The sequence below is a fragment of the Labrus mixtus genome, chromosome 10 (assembly GCF_963584025.1).
Source record: "Labrus mixtus chromosome 10, fLabMix1.1, whole genome shotgun sequence".
NCBI lineage: Eukaryota > Metazoa > Chordata > Actinopteri > Labriformes > Labridae > Labrus > Labrus mixtus.
Genome location: NC_083621.1, coordinates 28,149,831 through 28,170,094, shown reverse-complemented (window position 1 = coordinate 28,170,094; position 20,264 = coordinate 28,149,831). Strand labels below are relative to the sequence as shown.

Genomic DNA, 20,264 nt, shown 5'->3' with positions numbered 1-20,264 from the left:
GTTGTAAAGATGTTGCTTCTTTTTTTTTTGTTTAATGGCGGAGGTTACTTTTGGATGATGAGTGATGCACAGTGATTGTATGTTGCTAAAATGTTTCTCAGTCTGTCTCATTTGAGTTTCTTTACTTGACTGCAGAGTTTACTTGACCCTCTTTCTATATATTGTGCATAAATAGGACACATTGTAGCTGTAGCTTCAACTTTATAACATTACACATAATGTATCACAATATTAGTAATATAGCCCATTTAACAGCCTTCCTCTCCAGAGAGCTAAAACGGGGTCAAACGTGTAAAGCAAGCTGTGTTTGAGTTGTTTGTCACACCAGTGTGTTCCAACTAAATACAATAAGGGAAGGTCAAAGTATTAATGTTGAGAAGAAAGAACACAATCATACAACCCTTCAGTAATCAGGCCATCCAGGAAACTCAGAGGATTTGGAGGAGTATTGAAACAGTAAAGACTCAGAATGGTTATTTGAATACTTGATGAAATAGTAGGGATCAGCTGTTTTCTGTAATTAACTCTACACACGTTATGGTCAAGGTGTTTCATCACAAATATTTAAGTGTTCATACTCCTATCAGTTTTTTTTCTTACATAAGTGTAAATATTAAACTTCCCTACATCTGCTCCCTTTAGCTCTTTGCATATGCGTATTTATCGAAGGCCGTTTTATCCTCTCAAATAATGAAGTTAACAAACTCGCATCAACTAAATGTAATTTGAAAGTCGAGCGCGGTGGCTTCCCTTTTTGCTGCTTGAAGCTCTTTTGAACGAGGCTAATGACACATCACACCAAATAACACACACCATTAACACATTTCAATCAACTGTTTAATGTCGTAGATAAAGAATCTTGATGTGTAAATCAAATAAAAATGGGAAAAAAATGCAAAAATTAAGTTTTCTCAAAAGATTTTTTTTTTTTTACATTTGCATATGCTAGTGTTTCAGTAACAATCCCATTTCAGAGAAAATCAAAACAATTTGAAGTAGAAAAAAATGCATTAAACAACCTCTACTGATATATTTTAGAAAAAACAGCAAACAGATTTTGGTCATTTTAATTCTTCAAGACTCGTACAAAGCTACTATGTGTTAGTGTGCTCAGCCTCTTGAGCCCTTGGGAGAGCTGGAGAGAGCACAACTTTGAATCCTCCTGGCGCTGCACAATCCACTGCCCTCTGCTCTGGTCAGTGAATTATTTATCTGATCGTTGACAAACTCAAAATGTCAGGCAGCCAAGAGTCACTTATCAATCACTTATTACAAGGGTCAGGAGAGAACCATCGACAGGCACTTGAACCACTGAAGAGCAATGCTTTGTACGTCTGACAGGTCAGGTGCACGCTGTACAGCTGAATTGTTTATTATGCGCTGTCCCACAACACATCCTCATCCAACCATTATTACATACTGGGTGTGTACAGACTGCTTCCTCTCACACCATCATTATGATGATCTAAAGAGCCTGCAGACTGGTGAGGACGGTTATGACAGCAACACTGTTTTTTTTATGTGTATCAATAGTGAAGATGGAAGGTAAGAAGGCAGCGTTTACCCGGACACACAGGTGAACATTGAACAGACAACAGATCGATGCATGATTATAATAACAGTCGGCATCAACACTCGAGGTGTTGAGTTAAGTTAGATTCTTCTCTCTGAATTGAGTGGAAACTAGAACAATGTGTGTGGGACAAACAAAACAGATTGAGTTAAATTATTATACAATTGCATTTGATATCTGAGCAGACAGTACACAGACATCTTTTGTACATCGTACAGAAGCTCCATCCTCAACACTGCACAGTCACAATGTGTCCTTCAAAGAGGATAACTGAAGAGGAAAACAAGGTCTTTCAGGCACTATTATGAAGAACCCACAACCCCCCCCCCCGTATGAGGCTCCTTCTACCTACTGATTATCTCATTTGGATGCAAACTGATTATAATCTTCATAAGTAAAATAGATAATTTATTTAGCAATAAGAAAGGCCACAAAATGATGGTCGATTAAAGGAGACGCTCCAATGAATCAACCGCCTTCACTCCACTCATTCATGAACTGCAGCACTGACGGGCCACGTTTGGAGTGTGTGGACAGGTATGTACAAAGAGAAGGTGTCAATGTGCTCCGTCATCGGTCTCAATTCATCTCAGATTTGGTCTGTATGATTCAACACCGTCACTACCTCTCATATCAGAACTTCATAACTTATCTATAAGGGCTGCAGATTTATATTTACAGTTTAAAGGAAGAGCAAGGACAAAAAAAAAGAGGTAACTTGACATTCTTAAATGTACATTAGAAAGTTAAAATGGCTGATCATGTAAAGTTACTGAGAATATATCTTACAAGAATTATGCAGCTACTGATAGATTTTTTTTTGCTATTCTGGTGATTTGACTTGATTGAAGTTATAAAGCAAATCCCCGACATTCACTCTTCCCTCTTCTCCCTGACTGGAGAGTAACGGACGAGGCACACAGCCATCAGTGTGCGTCTGACCAGAACCCCAGAGTAGACAGATCATTGGTTCAAACACAACCCACACACATTCATTTAGATCCATATCACTACACGGCATTACTTAAAAAAAATTAAGGAGATTGCAGGGTGTTGGTATGTGATAGTTAATATATTCAAGTACTCTTTGTTTGCAGCTCTTAACAATCCTTTACCAATGGACGGAGAGACAGAGAGAGAGAGAGAGAGAGAGGCTGATACTGCTCCACTATCTTCGCTCTCCAGCTCCATCACTTTCCAAAATTGCCGAAATCAGCAAAGGCATCGTGTTTGGGCTGTTGGACCATTGTAGCGTTCATCCCCATCCCCATGGAAGCGGGCATCCCCATGGTCATACCTGCCTGTGGCATCCCCATGTTCATGCCCATCCCCATCATGCCCTGGTTGGGGGCCATACCCATGCCCATTCCCAAACCAGCATTAGGATGCATCATAGGATTTGCAGAAGGTCTGACTGTTGTAGGTCCAAGGCTCATACTGGAAAATCCCTGGGAGAGCATGTTGGCAGGTGCCTGGTTGCCTGGACATGACAGAACAAACTCAATTAATAAAAATGCCAAATTTTAAATCCCATTTGATGCAGAGTGCTTTGAAGGAGAGCCTCGCTGCAGTGTTCCCCCCACTCATGCCAGACCTCACATTCCTCTCACCTTGTTGGAGGGTGTTGAGTGTAGGCTGGCTCTGCTTGGGCTGCTGCATGCCTGGACCAAGGAAGTCCAGACTGATGTTAACTGAGGGGTCCGACCAGGTTGGGGGGAGGGACACTTTGGCTCCAGCACCTTGAGAGGCCATTCCAGGCTGCAGAGGCTGGAGGGGCATGAGAGAACCCCCCATGTTTTGGAGAGGCTAGAGACAGAAACAATGTTTGAAAAAGAGCTCATCAATGATTTAAGTAACACAATTATACAGTGGAAAGATACATATAAGCTCCAATTCACTAATACATGATGAAAAGCTACACTTCCTGCTTATTACTCAAGTGCTTAAACATTGAGCCTGACCCACTTAACCTGGATAGTGTCAGAGGAGTCTGCTACAGTCTCCCTCTAAACTCAAACATATCATGTAAAGTAGAAGAAAGGGAGTTCTGGGTGTCTTCCCACTGAAACAAAGACTGCACTTTTTTTTTTAAGTAGGTCAACAACCTTTTAACATAGAAATACAGTCGACATCTACCGGCTTTTGTGTGCTTTTTAATTTTTTGTAACTCAGAACTGATTCTTCTCATTCTGTGTGTCAGTAACAGCAGGAGCGGGTGGTTAGGGGGCGGTCTCTGGGGGGAGACGAGCATCTGTTGAGGCTGAATGTTAACCCTCCACCATTGTGCAGTCACACAGGGTATGTCTTTATCATAAAGGCAGAACGACTGATGCGTTCAATAAGCAGCGTAAACCTGCAGTAAATGTGAGAACTTTTGTTTTTCATATTGGATTACAACTAGAAGTTTCTTTCAGTGTTTGACTTTGACTTATCTCCCTCTTAATAAGTTGTTAAAAGGTTCTTTGTGCTTAAATGTGCACGCCAGAAACTGTATCATAACACTCATGTATGTTCACAAAATTAAAGAGGCTGATGTCTGACACCATTTCTAGAACAAACAGCACCTAACAACTGGCCTAACGTTAAACTGTGCACGTTGATTATATAATGTGTATTTCAAACCTCAGTCTTTTTTCTAGCCAAAACAGTAAACATACTCAGATCAAGATACAGTTTAAACAGGGTTTATAATATTGTAGTCTTAGCAATATTTTTGCTAAGTATTGATACTGATTGACTTATAGTGGCTCTATGAGTCATTGTTTTCATAGTTGAAATTGGAAAAAAAAAGAAGCCAATTTCAAAGTGAAGGACCTCAGGGAGCATTCACAAAATACATTGAACGCATATTCAGTAGTTCCTCTGCTGATATTAAACATCAGCCTAGAAGCTTATCATTTTTTTAATTTGTAGGATTTGCCTCGAGTCTATTGCAGGCTACAAAACATGAACATCTTTGCTTTGCTCTTATAACCTTGTGTGACTTCAATATCTATTTATTTAAATGCAGTTTCTTAGCAGCTACTAAAGTATCTGTGTATTATGTTGATCATTCACTTTTTAAAAGTTAGAAAAAGTTGCAATAAAAATATTTGCCACATTTTTCAAACATAATTTACACATATTTCAGAATATTAAAGATTGAAAACATATATAATCTATAATATAAACTTTATCAGTCCAGTTTTGTTTATGTGAACCCTGAAACCAGAAAGTGTGTTGCAATTTCCCAGGAGATTTTTTGCATCCACCTGTGACATTTAAGCCCCCCTTCACGAGTCCTGTAATGATATGTACATAAATCAATTATTTAATAAAAGGATGCATGTGTGTTGCTTTGGGTGCAATCATGCATACCTGCGACATAGACTGGGCCAGGACTGTGGAGCTCATGCTCTGTGTGCTGCTCATACTGAAGTTGAGGCTCTGCGAGGAGGTGAGGGACTGCGTTGGCCCCATCAAGTCAAACAGGTCTGCAGAGGGAGGAGCCGTGCCTGCAGCTGAGATGGGGGTGGGAGCAGGGGCCAAGGCGGGACCTGCTGTCATCCCTCCAAAAAGGTCGTTTCCACTGTTGTCAACAGTCTGGACAGATGCTGGCATCTGACCTCCGGGGAAGGCGTTCCACTCTCCAAACTCTCCGTTACTACTTGCGGCTGGTACTGCTGAAACAACACAGAGAGAAAAAAAAGTATGATGAATGTTTACCTTTCCATCCCAACAGTAATGTTTGTATAGCGAGCTGTGTAAATAACTGCATGATGTTGTAAACAATAGTGGCTCAAGACAATTTTAAGCTGTCACAGCAATTTGAGGGATCAGTGGAGTGTTCAGTGAGGCCGGTCTATTTTTTTTTTCCAGGGCATTCTCAGTGACCACTGGTGCCACATTTTAAATTTTCATTGAACTGGCCCCCCCTTGCTGTCTCTTCCCCCTCCTCTCAATCTCTCCCAGCCTTCTCTACCCCCACCAACATCTCCCTCTGTCCCTGTCTCCTTGTCATCTATAACAGGAGTCGATGTGTGTCTGTTCTTGTTATGCAGAGCAGGTAGCAGGCTCCATATGGCCAGGGCTTCCTCCCAGCATCCCTTTGAATATTCTAGCAGTGTGGCTGCAACAGCAGAGCACAAACATGCACACACTGAAAAAAAAAACAACCAAGAAAAGTCCTGAAACCAACCAGTTACTGAGGAGAGGCCGACGGAGGCAGAAGGCGAGGAGAAGTCAGCGAACCCACCGATCAGGTCTGCAGTGAAAGAGACACATTAACACATCAATTTTAGACAAGCAAGCTCCAGGTGTCATTCCTACATAGTTAGCATTCCTTCAGTGTCAGAAGTGTAGGGGGGAGCACTGGATAGGTGGAGAAGACCAAACATCTGTTCAGCTCTCCCACCCTCTTCATGCACCAGGGACTGCTCCAAAAAACATCTGGTGCACTTAGTTCCTATACATCAACTCCCCCCCCCCCTGCTGTCCCCGATATCTGAAGCTAGCTTTAGCAGCTGGGCACCGACACTCCAGAGCCTAGTCCTCCAACAATGTTGTAGCACTCAACAAAACAGTTGATCCTGGATTTACTGACGCTAAGTTTGTTTACTGAGAGTAGGTGACATGTAAGTAAATCCTGAGCTAGTAGAAGTCACGTTTTACTTCTGGAAAGATGCTTGTTTATTCCCTTAGCTATAATTAACATCCAGATTTAATTTATATGCTGAAACCACAGGACTGCAACATGAACCAATCTCCTTAGCTAGCTCCTGGTAAGATAATCAACTAGAGACTTTCACTACCTGTAGCAGCAGGCTTGCTCGGTGTTGTGTCCACCATTAGTAGGTCGGCCAGGCCGGTGCTGGTGGGCTGTGGGGCTGCAGGCTGGGGCTAAAATCATCAGAAAATAATTAAACACATGAAAAACTCTTTCCTCACATGTGTGTTCTCTTTTATGGTCTACCTGTTTGGTGGTGCTGTTGGGGCTTTTGTCTCCCATGTAGCTGGCTGCAGCCCCCAGGTCTACTTTCCTGGATGGGACCCCTCCTCTCTTCCGTGTTGCTGTGGTCTCTGTTGCTTGGACTATGTGGACACTCTTGGTGGTAACAGTCTCCTCTTCATCTTTAAAGTCTTTTGCTGACTGGCCGTTTTGAGACGAGCGACCCCGGTCATCCTCATGGTCACTATGGAGACAGTTGTTTATTTGGTTGGATCGACATGCAGTCTCTAAATCTTTGCTCTTCTTAGTTTGAGAGCGTTCTTTGTGCAGGTTAAAAACAACACAATTGAAAAGTTTGAAAAGTGTGTACTGTGCTTGTAATGTTTTTAGAATGGAAAATAAAGGACTATTTGTTGTAGAACAAGTAGAAAAAAATCAAACAGCATCAGGAAAGTGAACTTTGGTATTAGAGCTGATTATGGCTAATCACGATTTCTTTTGATTGAAATTAAGGTCACGATTACTACACAAGTTGAATCATTGACTTTTCAACGTTTTTAACACGCATTAACCGAGCTGAAACACTCGTAACACTTTAACATTATGAACACTTTGACAAACAAGAAATTAATGAAAATAAATGTTAATATATATAAATAAATATGAGTGAACTATGTTTTTGAGATAGTGGTGATGTACTCTTGTTAAAATATAACAACACACACTTTGAAACCTTTACCATGTCTAAACAAACAAACAAACACGGCCTGCCACATAGTAAGTGTTTGATCTCAATTCTCTTGTTTTCATGGTCGTGGGAAGACAACATCCTAATTAAAATTCATTCTCGATTAATTGCCAGATTTAATTTCTTTATTTGGACCTTTTTGATGGGGCTGATGTTTTTGTTTAGTTTGGTTTGTTTAGTTTCATAGTAAACAAAGATGTCTGGTTAGTCTCCTACCTGAATCGATCTGGTGAGTCATCTCTTTCCTTCTTCCTAAATCGGTTTATAGTATCGTCAATGGTGCTGCCAATTTTGTCGCTAATCTCGCCCAACTTCTCGCTGAAGGGAAATTGTCCTTTATTCTTCTCCCAGTCGTCGTCCCACTTTTCCCGCCGGCTCTCGCTGGACTCGAACTTGTCCCCCGCTGGAGGGAGGGAATTCCAGTTGGTGAAAAGGAAAATAGAGTGAGGCATTGAAAAAAAAATAATTTAAGAACTTACAGTAACCGCGGTATCCCATACTGTCTGAAGAGACCCCAACGTATTTGTCTTTGTTCTTTTTCGCCTTTTTCCGTTCTTCCCTGAGCCGGTCGTCATCCTGCACAAAGTCCACCAGCTCCTTCACTTTCTGACGCACGTTCACACCTTGGTCCTTCCCATTTTCATCTGGAGAAAGAAATGTGGAGACGCACAAGTACACATCAAGATAATTAATTAACAAGCACCTTTTACTTTTTACATGACTACCTATTTAAAAAGGCACACACACACACACACACACACACACACACACACACACAAATGAGCTGTACAAGGAAGTTCTCATTTGTAAACTGCACCTTAAATAAACACATGAAACAATGAAAGCAGCTTTAAGGCAGTTGGTGCCTGTGTGTGTGTGGTTTAAGATTTTGTGGACTAAGCAGTGATTAAGACATGGGTTCTTTCATTACAGCTCAAACGGATACTTCTGTTAATAAACACTAAATGCTACAATGCTGAGGTGTAGAAAGTGCCTGACCAATTACAGCCCAATTAGACAAAAAGGGAAAGCGTTCTCTTTTTGGTTTTGTTACTTTTGTTTCGGTTCTTCTCCTCCAACATACAATAACAATAATAAGTATAAAGGAGAGAAAAAAGAACAAAGAGTGATATCATACCTACAAAGTGGTAGCTTTCTAATGACCTCAGGTCATACAGATGTTCTCTGGAACTGGTAACAACCCTCTCTGAACCATTCTTGATGAGATGGGAAAGCAGCAGCAGTGACTGAGAAACAGACACACAACAGCATTAGGAGAAAAAAAGGCTTCCGTCTCCGTCTTCACTTAAATCTTGTTGTAATCACAGTCCTGGTTTTCAACTGGATGAGTTATTGGTATGCTTTTATTTCTTGGACTGCTTCTCTCCTTTCCTAGCATCCTAACAGGGTGAGCCCTTCCAATGTTTAAGGCCAACTCTTTTCTTACTTATTTAAAAAAATGTAATTATTTTTTAAACATGTCTCTCTCATGTTCTTTGTTTAAAATGAAAATATGTTGTTGATAGCTGAGTCTTGTAAGCAAAAGTAGTAGTGTTGTTAACAGAGGCTCATTTAAAAAAAGTTTTGAGTCACATTGGTTTCCGTTTTTTCTGGCCCAAATTTGAGTTCAAATCAAACCTGTGACTTTGAGCTAATAAGCCTGGAGTTGTATGAGACTCTGTGCATGACACAGCCTGTGTGTTTGTGGGATGTTGCAACAGTACTGGGGCAGACCTTGTAGACTCTCCTCCAGTTCTTCTTGTTATCTCTCAGCATGCGGGCCCACAGCATGTTCATCACATCTGGGAACTGCTCGTACATGAACGTGGCTCTGATTAAAGAAAGGTTCACAGAATAAAGAGAAAAGGAGGGATTATGTTTTTGTCTGTTCTGGTGTGACAACCAACAGCTGGATGCTCAGTCCTTTTAACTAAGATCTCTGTGTACTAAGGAGCCTGCGGTAACACACTTTAATGGTATTTCAGGAACTGCAGGTTCTTTCAGAACATTCGGTTTGCATCTTCACTACAAATAAGATCAATAATATATCAAAGAGTCAAACATGTCTGACTTTGTGTAGGAATAAACACCTGCAAAGAATAAACAACAACAGCAACCAAAAAACCTTGTGCACAATGTCATGCACTTTGACTCAGCAGGGAAACATTTGGCCTATCAGATGGAGCCATGCATACAAGGTCCACGCATTCAAAACATTTTGCAAGACAGATGAAGCAAAAGGAAGTTGTCAATTAGCCACAGATGAACTCCGGTCAATTTGGTGACACTTGTGAGGTTAGCTACCCAAATGGCAGAGAAGAAAGAGATAAGCAGTGAAAACATGGTCGACAACGACATGGTGGAAAAAAGACCCTTTTTGGAATTATTTTAGATAGTTATCTTAATATATATGCAGCGAACATCCGATTAATTTAGTTATTTATTGTGAGACAAACTGTATATTAAAATATTACAAATAATATAAAAACACTGTTATCACACATTGCAGATTTTCCTCCATATGCAAGCCTCGTAAAGAATCACAAATTGAGTTTGAGAAACACTGAAAGGGCAGAATATTCTTCTAAAAAAAAGAAAAGAAAGGGATCTTCTCAGATTGTTGTCCAATACTTAAATAAAAAAGTATGCAACAAGCGTGAAACATTTACAAAATAAAGTTTCAGTCCAATTATATTTTCTACTCAGTTACTTTAGTGATTAACAGACATTTTAATTCCAGCTAAAGCACAATGTAAAAACAGCCACTTCAGCCCTACCTCTGATACTGTAACCAGTCATTTCAGCAGTTTGAATGCATGCTGTTTATATGTTGTAGTGATTGTGAGGCTTGTGTTCAGTACTGCCCCCAATAGTACAGTAGTTTTAGCCTGGCAGATAAATACTACCTTGGAAACATGGGGTTTTGTGGGCATGGCAAAAAAATGCTAAACTAAAAAAGGATCCTGTGGTCAATACAGAGGAAAATGCCCAAAGCACTGAGCTCCAAAAAATGTTCCTGAAGCTGACAAGTGCTTTAAAACAATCTTACATTTATTTACAAAAAAGCTTGGGGTTTGCTGCAGGACATGTCTTCATTCAACACTCAGTGTTGTTCTCACCTAGAGATTTCACTCATCTGCTGTCCTGATGGTCCCCAGGGATCATCATTGGTGGCCTCTCTGACTTTAGATTCCACCTCTGAGTAGTTCATCACCACATTGGTTCTGTGAAAAGAATGAAAACCCCCCCCCCAAAAAAAACCATCATGCCTGTGTAAAATATTCTTCAAGAAATATAGCATTTTAGCTCAAATGATGTGGCCTTCTTTGGGACCAACAACATAGACAATAAAAGGCGAAGGGTTCTCTCATTACAGCCGCGCCCACACTCTTGTCCATCCAGAGGCTAAGGATCATGGGACAATAGGGTGTGCTCTGAATCTAACCACCAGTCAAAACCTGAAACAAGATACAGCACAAGCAAAAGCAAATCTGGGACAATATAAAAACATAAATGTGACTTAAAACAGCACTAAGTGAGACAGTGCTGCAACCACTGTGAGAGCTCTCTCTCCTGTTGACATTGTAAGACTAAAAAGAAAACAAAAGAGGAGAAGTCAAACAGTCTCTGTAATAAACACAAATGATTGAACCTCTCAAATTCATAAATATAGAAAAACACAAGAGCAGAATGAGCAGCTTGAGACTGTATTATGTACTCAACAAGGTTGGCAGGTTTTGTCTGGGAACATATTCAGTATCATGATTACACAACAAACTAAGACAAACCAAACATGAGCTTTTATCTGCTCACGAAGACCACAAACTAACTGTGACTGCTGTTGATTGGCCCACAATATCTCCACATATATGCTGTCAAAACCAGCATTTATTAAGACAGCTAACACCCACACATCTAACGGCACATCTGTAAAGGAGGTATGTCACGGAGGGGGCTAAGAAGACAAAGGATTTCTCACAGAGAATATTCTAAAAACATAAAACTCACTTGTGCGCATAGTTAAGTTTACATCAACTATTTGACCTTGTTTGAATTTTTTTTAATGACAGATTTCTAATTTGAAAATGCTTGCTATAAATTTGTTTTGTAAATCTGAAATAACTGGATAAACTGGTTCTCTTTCCGGTTCCTGCAATGCTTGCTGCAAGGAGAGCTGTGTATCAGCACTCCAATGCATTTTCCCAACAGTATGTTTAACATAAAGCCAAGCCATTTTGCACTGCATGTACCATAGGTTTACATGTTGTTTTTTAGTTAGAAAAAACAATCTTACAGGGCAATGTAAGCACATTTTATAACTCAACAAGAATCTTATTCCAGATTATACAGTGAGACCTGTCACAGCTTTTGCCAAAACATCTTGAGCCAAAACATTCAACCACGCACCTTCTCATCCCTCCCTCACCACTGCCACATCAGCAATAAAATGCACATGGGCTGGAAGAGCAGCATTGATTTGATGCAAGAGATACACCCTCTCTGTGGTTGTAGAGAAGGGCTGTTTCACTACTGCAAGCTGCAGGGTAGGGTTACCATGCCATCAACATACTGTCTTGTGTAAAATTACTTTATGCCAACAACATTATTTGAAAATGATCATGCCAGGTGCATTTTCCATGGTCAATTAAAATAAACTTTCTAGGTTAAGGTACCTGTACGCTTGAAAAGAGACTGACATCAAGACTAAATTTGTTTTATGCTGATTTCTGATGGTAATACTCTCATCTCAAATTTGATGCAGTCCTAGAAAAAACTCAATCAGTGTTTATCAAATGTTGCTGATTTATTTTAGTTTTAAGTTTACTTGGAGGATGTTTTTCTCTCCATGCATAGTCTTTGTATGTTAGCATAAATGGCAAGCAAAACACAAGAGGATGTGATGTAGTGATGCGTCTTCTTCACAGCCGTGGCTCCTGTCCTAGATATCATCTAGATAAAAGGAAGTTGTGATACACACACAGTGACACACCATCACACAGATTTCCGTTTAAATGTTGTGAGGCTGTGTCTGTCAAAAAACATCCTTTGCAGTTACTAATGAGGCAAACTATATTTTCTAATTAATATATTATATGCTCCTTTCATGCTTGGAAGACCTACTCAAAACATGAAGAAACATTTCATGTGTTATCTTGGCTCAGCAAATCCTCACCATTATCACAACAGGAAGGGTTGTGTTATGCCAGTTGATGTAATGACTCAAGGCTTTGTGGCACTATGATTTTATCAACATAAAACTACAAGTGAAGTGACCATTTCTAAATGTCACCTATCTCTCAACACTTTCATCACCCTTGATTGCAGATACATATTATCATGGGAAAGTCCCTTTCCTTTACTCTGTAACTTTCATCTTTCTGTCTAACGCCTCCACCCTATATTATGTCTAAATGTGGGGAAAAACACAATCCAGAAGGTCATTCTTCACGAAGACAAAGGCTTTGAACAGGAAGGTATAATACAGAATTAGTTATTGAGTCTTAAAGGAAAAGTTGTGCAATTGCCTGTTACAGTCCTAGACTACAAGACAGCATGCTCACATATAGTCAGCAGCTAAACACAAACCAGAGAGTCCAAAGCAGAACAAAAGACGCATAGTCCCCCTAGGTGTTGCCCAAGTCCAGAGTAGATAATTTCAGGTATGAAATTACAGCCGCTGGCCAAGCAGGACTTGAATAACACTACCTTCAAACTATGCAAATAATCATGAGGAACGCACAGTGTACAAACTATGATACATGCTTCTTGTCCCTTCATTAAAGTTTAGCCAGACAATCAGAACACTCTCCATCTCATGTGAAATCAAACACAATTGGACAATGAAATTAAAATATAAATATGTTCTCTTATTGCACCTGAGGTTGTTGCACACATATTCTTCATATTATATAATTACACTGTTCTTGGATAAGTCCAATAAACTGGGCTACAAGTGTCATAACAATATCACCGGAGAGTTGCGCATTTCTCCTCCAAATGAAGTTTAAAACCTAGTTTCTAGACAGTGCTGGATGATATGAGCTGATAAGGTACAAGTGAACAGGAGCTGTCAAACTAGCTTAGCTTGCTAGCCGACTGTGCTAGCCCCGTAGCACAGCAGGCTAGATAATTAGCTAGCTTGGTTTAGCTAAGTGAGCTCGATTGAACTGTCGGGAAAACACCCATAAACACCATCCTTATAATATCATAAGCGTGTAAATGTCGTCTTACGTTGACATACATTTGAGAAAGGAGGGGTATTAATACTTAAGACGGATAAATAGTATGTTTCAAGGTAAGCTAACTAACTTGCTAGTAGCATTCAGGCTAGCTAACTTGTTAGAGTGACGTCAGAGTTTTGGGTACGTGTCTCTTTAGAACAGGTAAACTAAAGGAGGCGATATAGTTTAGAGATTACTTACGCTTTGTCGACCAACTCCCTAACCTTCCACATGTTCAGCATCTTAGCTCCGTGAAGAGGGGCTTTCTGCCTCAGCAAACCCTTTTTACTCCAGGCAAACACCGAACTCTGAAAAGTAAACTCTTCTTCACCTCTATTTCAAGACAGGAGGCGCAAACGCACCAACCAGGCAGACAGGAAAGGTTACTACGGGAAATGCCCATGTGACGTCATCAAACATGCGGAAGGCAGCGTCGGAGTTTGTAGTTTATAAGTAGTGTTCAGGCACCTCCGTGGATACTGTAAGTAGGCTGTTCTGGGCATTTAAAACAATACAGTGAAACAGTTGCTCGGGTTATTATGGAAGCCCATTTCCGCCAGTAAAAAAAATTAAAATAATAAAGTCTCATAATTTCAACTTTTTATCTCATAATTATGACTTTATTATTTTCATTTTTAGTTTTTTAACTGGCGGAAATGAGCTTCCATAGGTTATAGTGAGATTAAAAATATACTATAGACTATAGTCCTGTTAAGGTCCTTGTGATATGGAATAAAATGTAAGTTATATTGCTTAGAAAAATTAATCACCCAGACAATCCAGTACAAAATATTCTATTATGAAACCCCATGTCATAGGACCTCTTTGGAAAAGTGTTCCAGCAACATTCATAACTGTTGTTTTTTGGCCAGTAGACATTGAAATGTTTTTTATATGCATAATGGTGACACATAAAGTTGAGTATGACAGGTATTAAGTAGACTATGCTTAATTATAAGTACTTCGTTGTCAGTGTAAATCTGAGTCAATGATCAAAAAATTGCAGAACAAACATGTAAATGAAACGTGTATTTAAAAATCAGATCTCCGTTTCATAGCGTAAATTGTAGTTGGACTGTATAATGCAATAGAAAACAATACATCACTTTTTTTATTGTGAGGTAACTTTTTATGTATGGTACAACCTTTTTGTTTTTTTGTTCAAATGTGTTCCAGTTTGCCCAGAACTGCAGCCTGCATCAGGTCACCGCCTGGTGTGTTCTCAATCCCTCTTCATCTGGCATTCAGGCATGCTACAATGACCCAGTGATGCTGTGTGACAGGCCAGGCAGGGCACTGGCTGTTTGTGTCAATCCAGATCAATCACTCCCTCTTCTGGACGCACAACGCCATCAACGCACAGAAAGGTCGCGGGGTGTACTCAAGCCAGGCCTGATGTGGTGAGCAGGGAGGTCATCCTATCATCCTATATCCCATACAACAGGCATAAGAAAGAGAAAAAATATAGAGTGTAAAAGAAGAATTGAATGGCTGGTGGCCTTTTTTTTTAACCACCTTGAAATACGTGAATATCTTGATTCTCCTGTGACTGGGCATTTACAAAAACGATAAAGACTCTTTGTCCTATTGATTGATATTCCAGTGGGCAAGGTAAGCCCTAGAATGCCCCGCATCAGACAGGGCCTCTATTCTCTAATGATACGTGTAAATACGGCCCATGGCTTACACATCTAGAAGAGCAGGAAGAAACAACACAATAGCCAAAATACAACCCATTTGAGAAAAAAAACCAACAAGAAACAGCACTTAACGGCCCAGAATGCACTGCACCCAAGGGAGCAACCTCAATTACGGTTACACGTCCGAAGAGGAGAACTCCGGGAGAAGTGATTGCCGAGATGGAAATGGCTGCGTGTGTGTTTGTGCATGTGTGAGTGTGTGGGTTGCAGGAGGGACGAATAGAAAAGGCACTAAGTAAAAAGATCTTTCAGAAACACTTTGCCTCTGTGACGTTGACGCGAGCTGTTGATTGACATGCACTTCTTGACAGAAACCAGAGCTATCAACCTATCTGCCACGCATTAAGAATGGCACGGTCCTCAGGGAGGGGCCTAAGTGGTAAATGATGTTGCTCAAGACACTCTCTGTCAACAATGTGTGTGTTTCTGTGAGTGTGTGAGTGCTGAGGATGGCAAAGTATTCAATCACAGCTTTGATTGAAAACCCTTGTGTCCTTAAAGATCAGAATTGTGTACTCTGATGTAAAAGGATGCATGTGTGTTTGTGTGTGTGTGTGTGTGTGTGTGTGTGTGTGTGTGTGTGTGTGTGTGTGTGTGTGTGTGTGCAGGGATGAGGCTTTGTTTTAAATACAGAATGATGCTTTGCAGTCTGGGAAAACGGAACTGGCAGGAGGTTTAATTGTAGAAATCTGATTTCAATAAATGTTTGTTCAGTTAAATCATGCTGTCAAAGAAGCCTTTTTTAATTTTCAAAAAAGAGAGATGCAGAAACATTCTCTGCAAAAGAAACCAGACCCATATTCTGCCTTTGGATCTGGAAAAAAAAAATGTCAGCCGTTCCTTGATATTTCATATTTTATAACCCAGTTCCATTCATCATCCTGCTCCTCGGTTGATCATCAATTTGGTCTACAGAGACCAAGTTGTCACTTGCAACTTTTTGAGCTGAAGGAGATGAAAAAGTAAGCCAGATAAACACAGTGTAATTGTAACACGAGCAGCACTAGGGGGCACTCTGTCCTCTCCTGTGCTCTCTTGACTGCTGAGCATTGCACAGGGGGGTGAGTGTGTTCAATATCTCCAAACATGTGAGTGTGTGTGTGTGTGTCAGTCAGGGGGACCACTGGGGGTCGAGGCAAAGTGTGTTTACATGGCTGAAGTTCCCATGACAAATGTGGTCAAAACATCATCTTGACTTGGGAATGTGCACAAAAAAAAGATGGCGCTCCTACAACTCAGCTATTATTCTTCCACTGCGAACATGTGCTTTTAATCTCCTGAAACACTCTGTGCTTTTTTTTCCTTTGCAGTTTTACAGTGTCATTACCAAACAATGTTCTTTGTTTTGCACATTAGCTCTGAATTAAACATCCCGCCCATCTTTCTGCCCACAGAAGAGGTTGTGATGTGTGTTTGGAGTCACTCGCATGGGGCCCTGCTTCCCTCCTGTCAGAGTGTGGGTTCCTTCACTGCTGTTATATTTCAGGCTGTTATTGTTGGCCCTGCGACCGCCTCGGTAAGATCTTTAGTCCTTTTCCCAAGCGATATAACCCCCACAAACATCACACAGTATCTGACCCCTGTCTCCATGACACATGACAGGTCCACTGCAGTGCGTGTGTGTGTGTGGGTATGTGATCTTGGACTGATGTGGGAGTGTGTGTGCGTTTATTTGTGTGTGTGGGTATGCTTTCACAAAATGAAGCAAAGATATGTTTTCAAGTGCACAGAGCATATCTGGCACACTATGCAAGTATTGAAAATGCTAAAACAATGAAGCCACTTGTCACATGTTCAAAGTTGCACAGACAAGCCGCTGTGATCTCAAACCACACTCACAGATGTTCCTAATGGGACTGAAGTAGCGTTCACATTCTTGTGGATAACCAGTCTGTTTATTTTGCTCTTCAAACTGGACTGGATTGCCACTTTTCCTGGTGAGAAAAAGGATGGAGGACGATAAAAATACACCAGAAGGCTGATGAGAAAGGCTCCCACTGTAGTTTAGACCTCTGAAGCCAACTGTCAGTCCTGCTCGAGCAGCAAACCTCCTCAGCGCTGATTTAAGGGCGACAGTAATTCAGTGTATAATGGAAGTTGATGCTAGTGTGCAATTCTCCGCATGTTAAAAACCACTGTGGTCTTATTCCCCCTACACAAGGAATTGAGCTTGGTGTAATTTTGAGGGCTTATGTTTATGAGTCAGGATGTTACAGTAAATCCTGTTGCTTTGTACATGGACAAGTAAGACATAAACCCACACAGGTATGCTCAAGTCCTGAGAGCATCTGCTCCTTTACAACCAGATTGAATTAGCAATTACAGAGAGTAAAAAAGCAGAACAAAACATCTGGAGCTGTAAGCAGCTGAGGTTATAAATCTGAGAGAGGAGAAAAGGGGGGTATATGAAAATGAGCCAAAGTGAGATTCTCAAGGACAGTGTCTCTGATTGGCCCATTAACATGCCAGGGGTGTCAAAAAGAACCCGAGGCAATGGGAGAAATGGGACAGAGCAGAGGGCTTTAGAGGGCATAGGGAACACCAGTGAATGGAGAGGTAGAGAGAAAAGGACGGTGAGATACTGTAGAGAGGAAGTGCAATGCAGTTTTCCACAAAGACATCTGAGAAGAAACATGGATGCTTTAACCTCCTCACAGGAAATAAACCTAGATAAGCGTAGAGAAAGCTGTGGAAAAGTTGTGGGGAAAGAGGGGGGGAAAAAAAAGTCCTGGAGCTGTGTGGGTGCAAGAATTAAGAAACAGAGGCTTAACATCACCACGTTGCCAAACCATAATCGAGCATATTTGGACTCAGAAAAGTGTTGAAGCAAACCTCAAGGCTGAGCATTCCTAAATGTATTTTAATGATTACATCCAGTTTTGGTTTAAGTCCATATCAAATTGAGGTCGGGAAGCCGCAGCACCATTACCACATCTGTTTTTGCGGTTATTGGCAGCACTAAATTACGTCGGCAATTTGTTTGCGCTGTTGTTAGAGTAGAATCAAATTATCCCATGTATGTTAGGGAAATGATTATGTACGAAGCGGAACCCATCAGGGATCCACGAGGCAATCAGTGGAGTAAGACAGAGCAGAGATGTTGGAGCTCTGCATGTCAACTCTTCTAGGTTCACTACGTCATCAGAAGAAGTCCTCCAACCTGGGACAGGAGATGATGATAAACCTGCTTCACACACATGCAGTATGGTAGTAAGCACAAGAGTGCTTAGTCAGTGCAGCAGCTCTGCAATGCAAAGACACAGCAGCAGTGCACGGAGTGAGATAGGAGGCAGTTGTAATTAAAAAGAGCCTGACGCACCTTAAATGGGAAAAAAGTTTCAGCATGAAGGGCGATATCAAATGAGTCTTATCAATTAATAGTCATGGAAACAGTGTTTACATTCCTACTCCAAGGCCCAGACACCGGGCGGATGTTTCAAATAGGTCAAGGTTGAAGCGAAAAACAAAAGTTAGCCGATTAGCAGTCGAGGTGCAACATTTCCTACTTTGTATGCTAATCTGGCACATCATCATATCGTGTAGACACTGGCTGCGATTCTACATCTGCACGCACTCATTTAATTATCCAAACACAATTCACAAAAGTCACTGGAAACAAACCAAACCAAAATAAAATAATTTGCATATATTTAAAAGAGCAGATAAAGTCCCCCGGGGTTGGTTAATATTTCAGAGGCATAATAATAATATGCTAAATCATTCACATTTTATCCGGCACCAAAACAAAGTGGCTTTGTCGATGTAATTAGGGTGTTTTAGAGTTGAATCACCCTGGCAAATGACCATGTTTTTCTCTCTGGGAGATCCGTGTGAATGTACCTAAGCCTCTCTCTCTCCCTCTCTCTCTTTGTCTCTCTATCACTCTCTCTCTCTATATATACATACACGTGTGTGTTTGTGTGTGTGCTTATGTTGTATTGTCACCGTTCCTCCATGTGCGCAGCAGTCTTAGAAAAGGATTGATTAAAGAGAGAGTGTCTGTCTCAGAGCAGTTAATGAGGTTTGGTCCCATGAGCAGCGAGGTTCTGGGTGTGTGTGAGTGCGCGCACACGTGTGTTTGCATGTGCGCATGTAGACCTAGTGGAAGACGTTGTTAATTGGCTAAGACTTACTTTCAGCAGGGGGATAGTCAAGGGCACGGTGCTTGCACATTTTGTGGAGAGCCATTTGTAGAACACGGTGATACGTTCACTTTCTATACTAAATATTATTTTGAGGGAGTGATGAGTCAGAAGCTGGCTGACAGAAAGAAGAAACATGATTGTAATTATGCTTTTTGTACGCAATTTTAATCTACAAGAAAAACACAACTGAATGTTTTTCTTCATGTTTGACTGATAAAGAAAGGAATTAGGGAAAACACAGACTGAAAACTGAATGGAAAATGTTATTTTGCTGTTTTTTGTTATCTGAAGATGTGAATGAACTCGTTCATTTTTCTCTCAGGGGACAGGAAGGAAAGGGAAGAAGAAGAAGAAGAAGAAGAAGAAGAAGAAGAGAAGAAGGAGAGGGAAAAGGAAATGGAATAAGACATATGAAGACACAAAGAAATAGAGAAAGAAGAAATGATGCAAAGGAGACAGAGAGAGAGAGAGAGAGAAAGAGAGAGAGAGAGATATTCCACAAAGGCCAAGGTGCTGTAGATGGATACGATCTCACCACACAGAGCTGTCCGTCTACATAGACCTGTATGTTCTGTTGCAGCACAACACACAGCTCGTCTCAAACAGCAGGAAGCATCAACGCTTTCATGTGGAGCACAGCCCAAAGTAGAGCAAGATCACAATGTGTGTGTGTGTGTGTGTGTGTGTGTGTGTGTGTGTGTGTGTGTGTGTGTGTGTGTGTGTGCGTGTACGTTTGTGCGTGCATGCATGCGTGCGTGTGTGAAACCCAGGCTTTTCCCCCCTTGGGACCCTCACAAACACGCTTCCCATCTTTCCTTTGAGTTTCACATTCAAAGGTTCCACTCGTTCAGCTGTCAGTCATTCTCTCAGCCAATCAAGGCCCTTCATTCTCAGTCTGTTTATAGATCAAGGATGGTTTAAGCGTGCGTATGTGATGTGACTGGAATTTT

General features: G+C 40.9%; 1 protein-coding gene across 2 annotated transcripts; it reads right to left on the bottom strand.

Moving 5' to 3' along the window:
- Positions 1-819: 819 nt before the first annotated feature.
- On the bottom strand, positions 820-13,856 carry clint1a (clathrin interactor 1a). 2 transcript variants are annotated; one of them, XM_061048996.1, is made up of 12 exons: positions 13,671-13,856; positions 10,368-10,472; positions 8,983-9,079; positions 8,387-8,495; positions 7,728-7,892; positions 7,465-7,651; positions 6,525-6,744; positions 6,364-6,451; positions 5,751-5,816; positions 4,931-5,235; positions 3,184-3,379; positions 820-3,053 (listed from the first exon to the last, which is right to left on the bottom strand). In XM_061048996.1, the coding sequence occupies exons 1-12, from the start codon at positions 13,709-13,711 to the stop codon at positions 2,764-2,766; spliced, it is 1,869 nt and encodes a 622-aa protein (XP_060904979.1). In that variant the 5' UTR covers positions 13,712-13,856; the 3' UTR covers positions 820-2,763. The 2 variants fall into 2 exon arrangements, with proteins under 2 accessions (XP_060904979.1, XP_060904980.1); XM_061048997.1 differs by having other exon boundaries at positions 4,931-5,232.
- Positions 13,857-20,264: the final 6,408 nt, after the last annotated feature.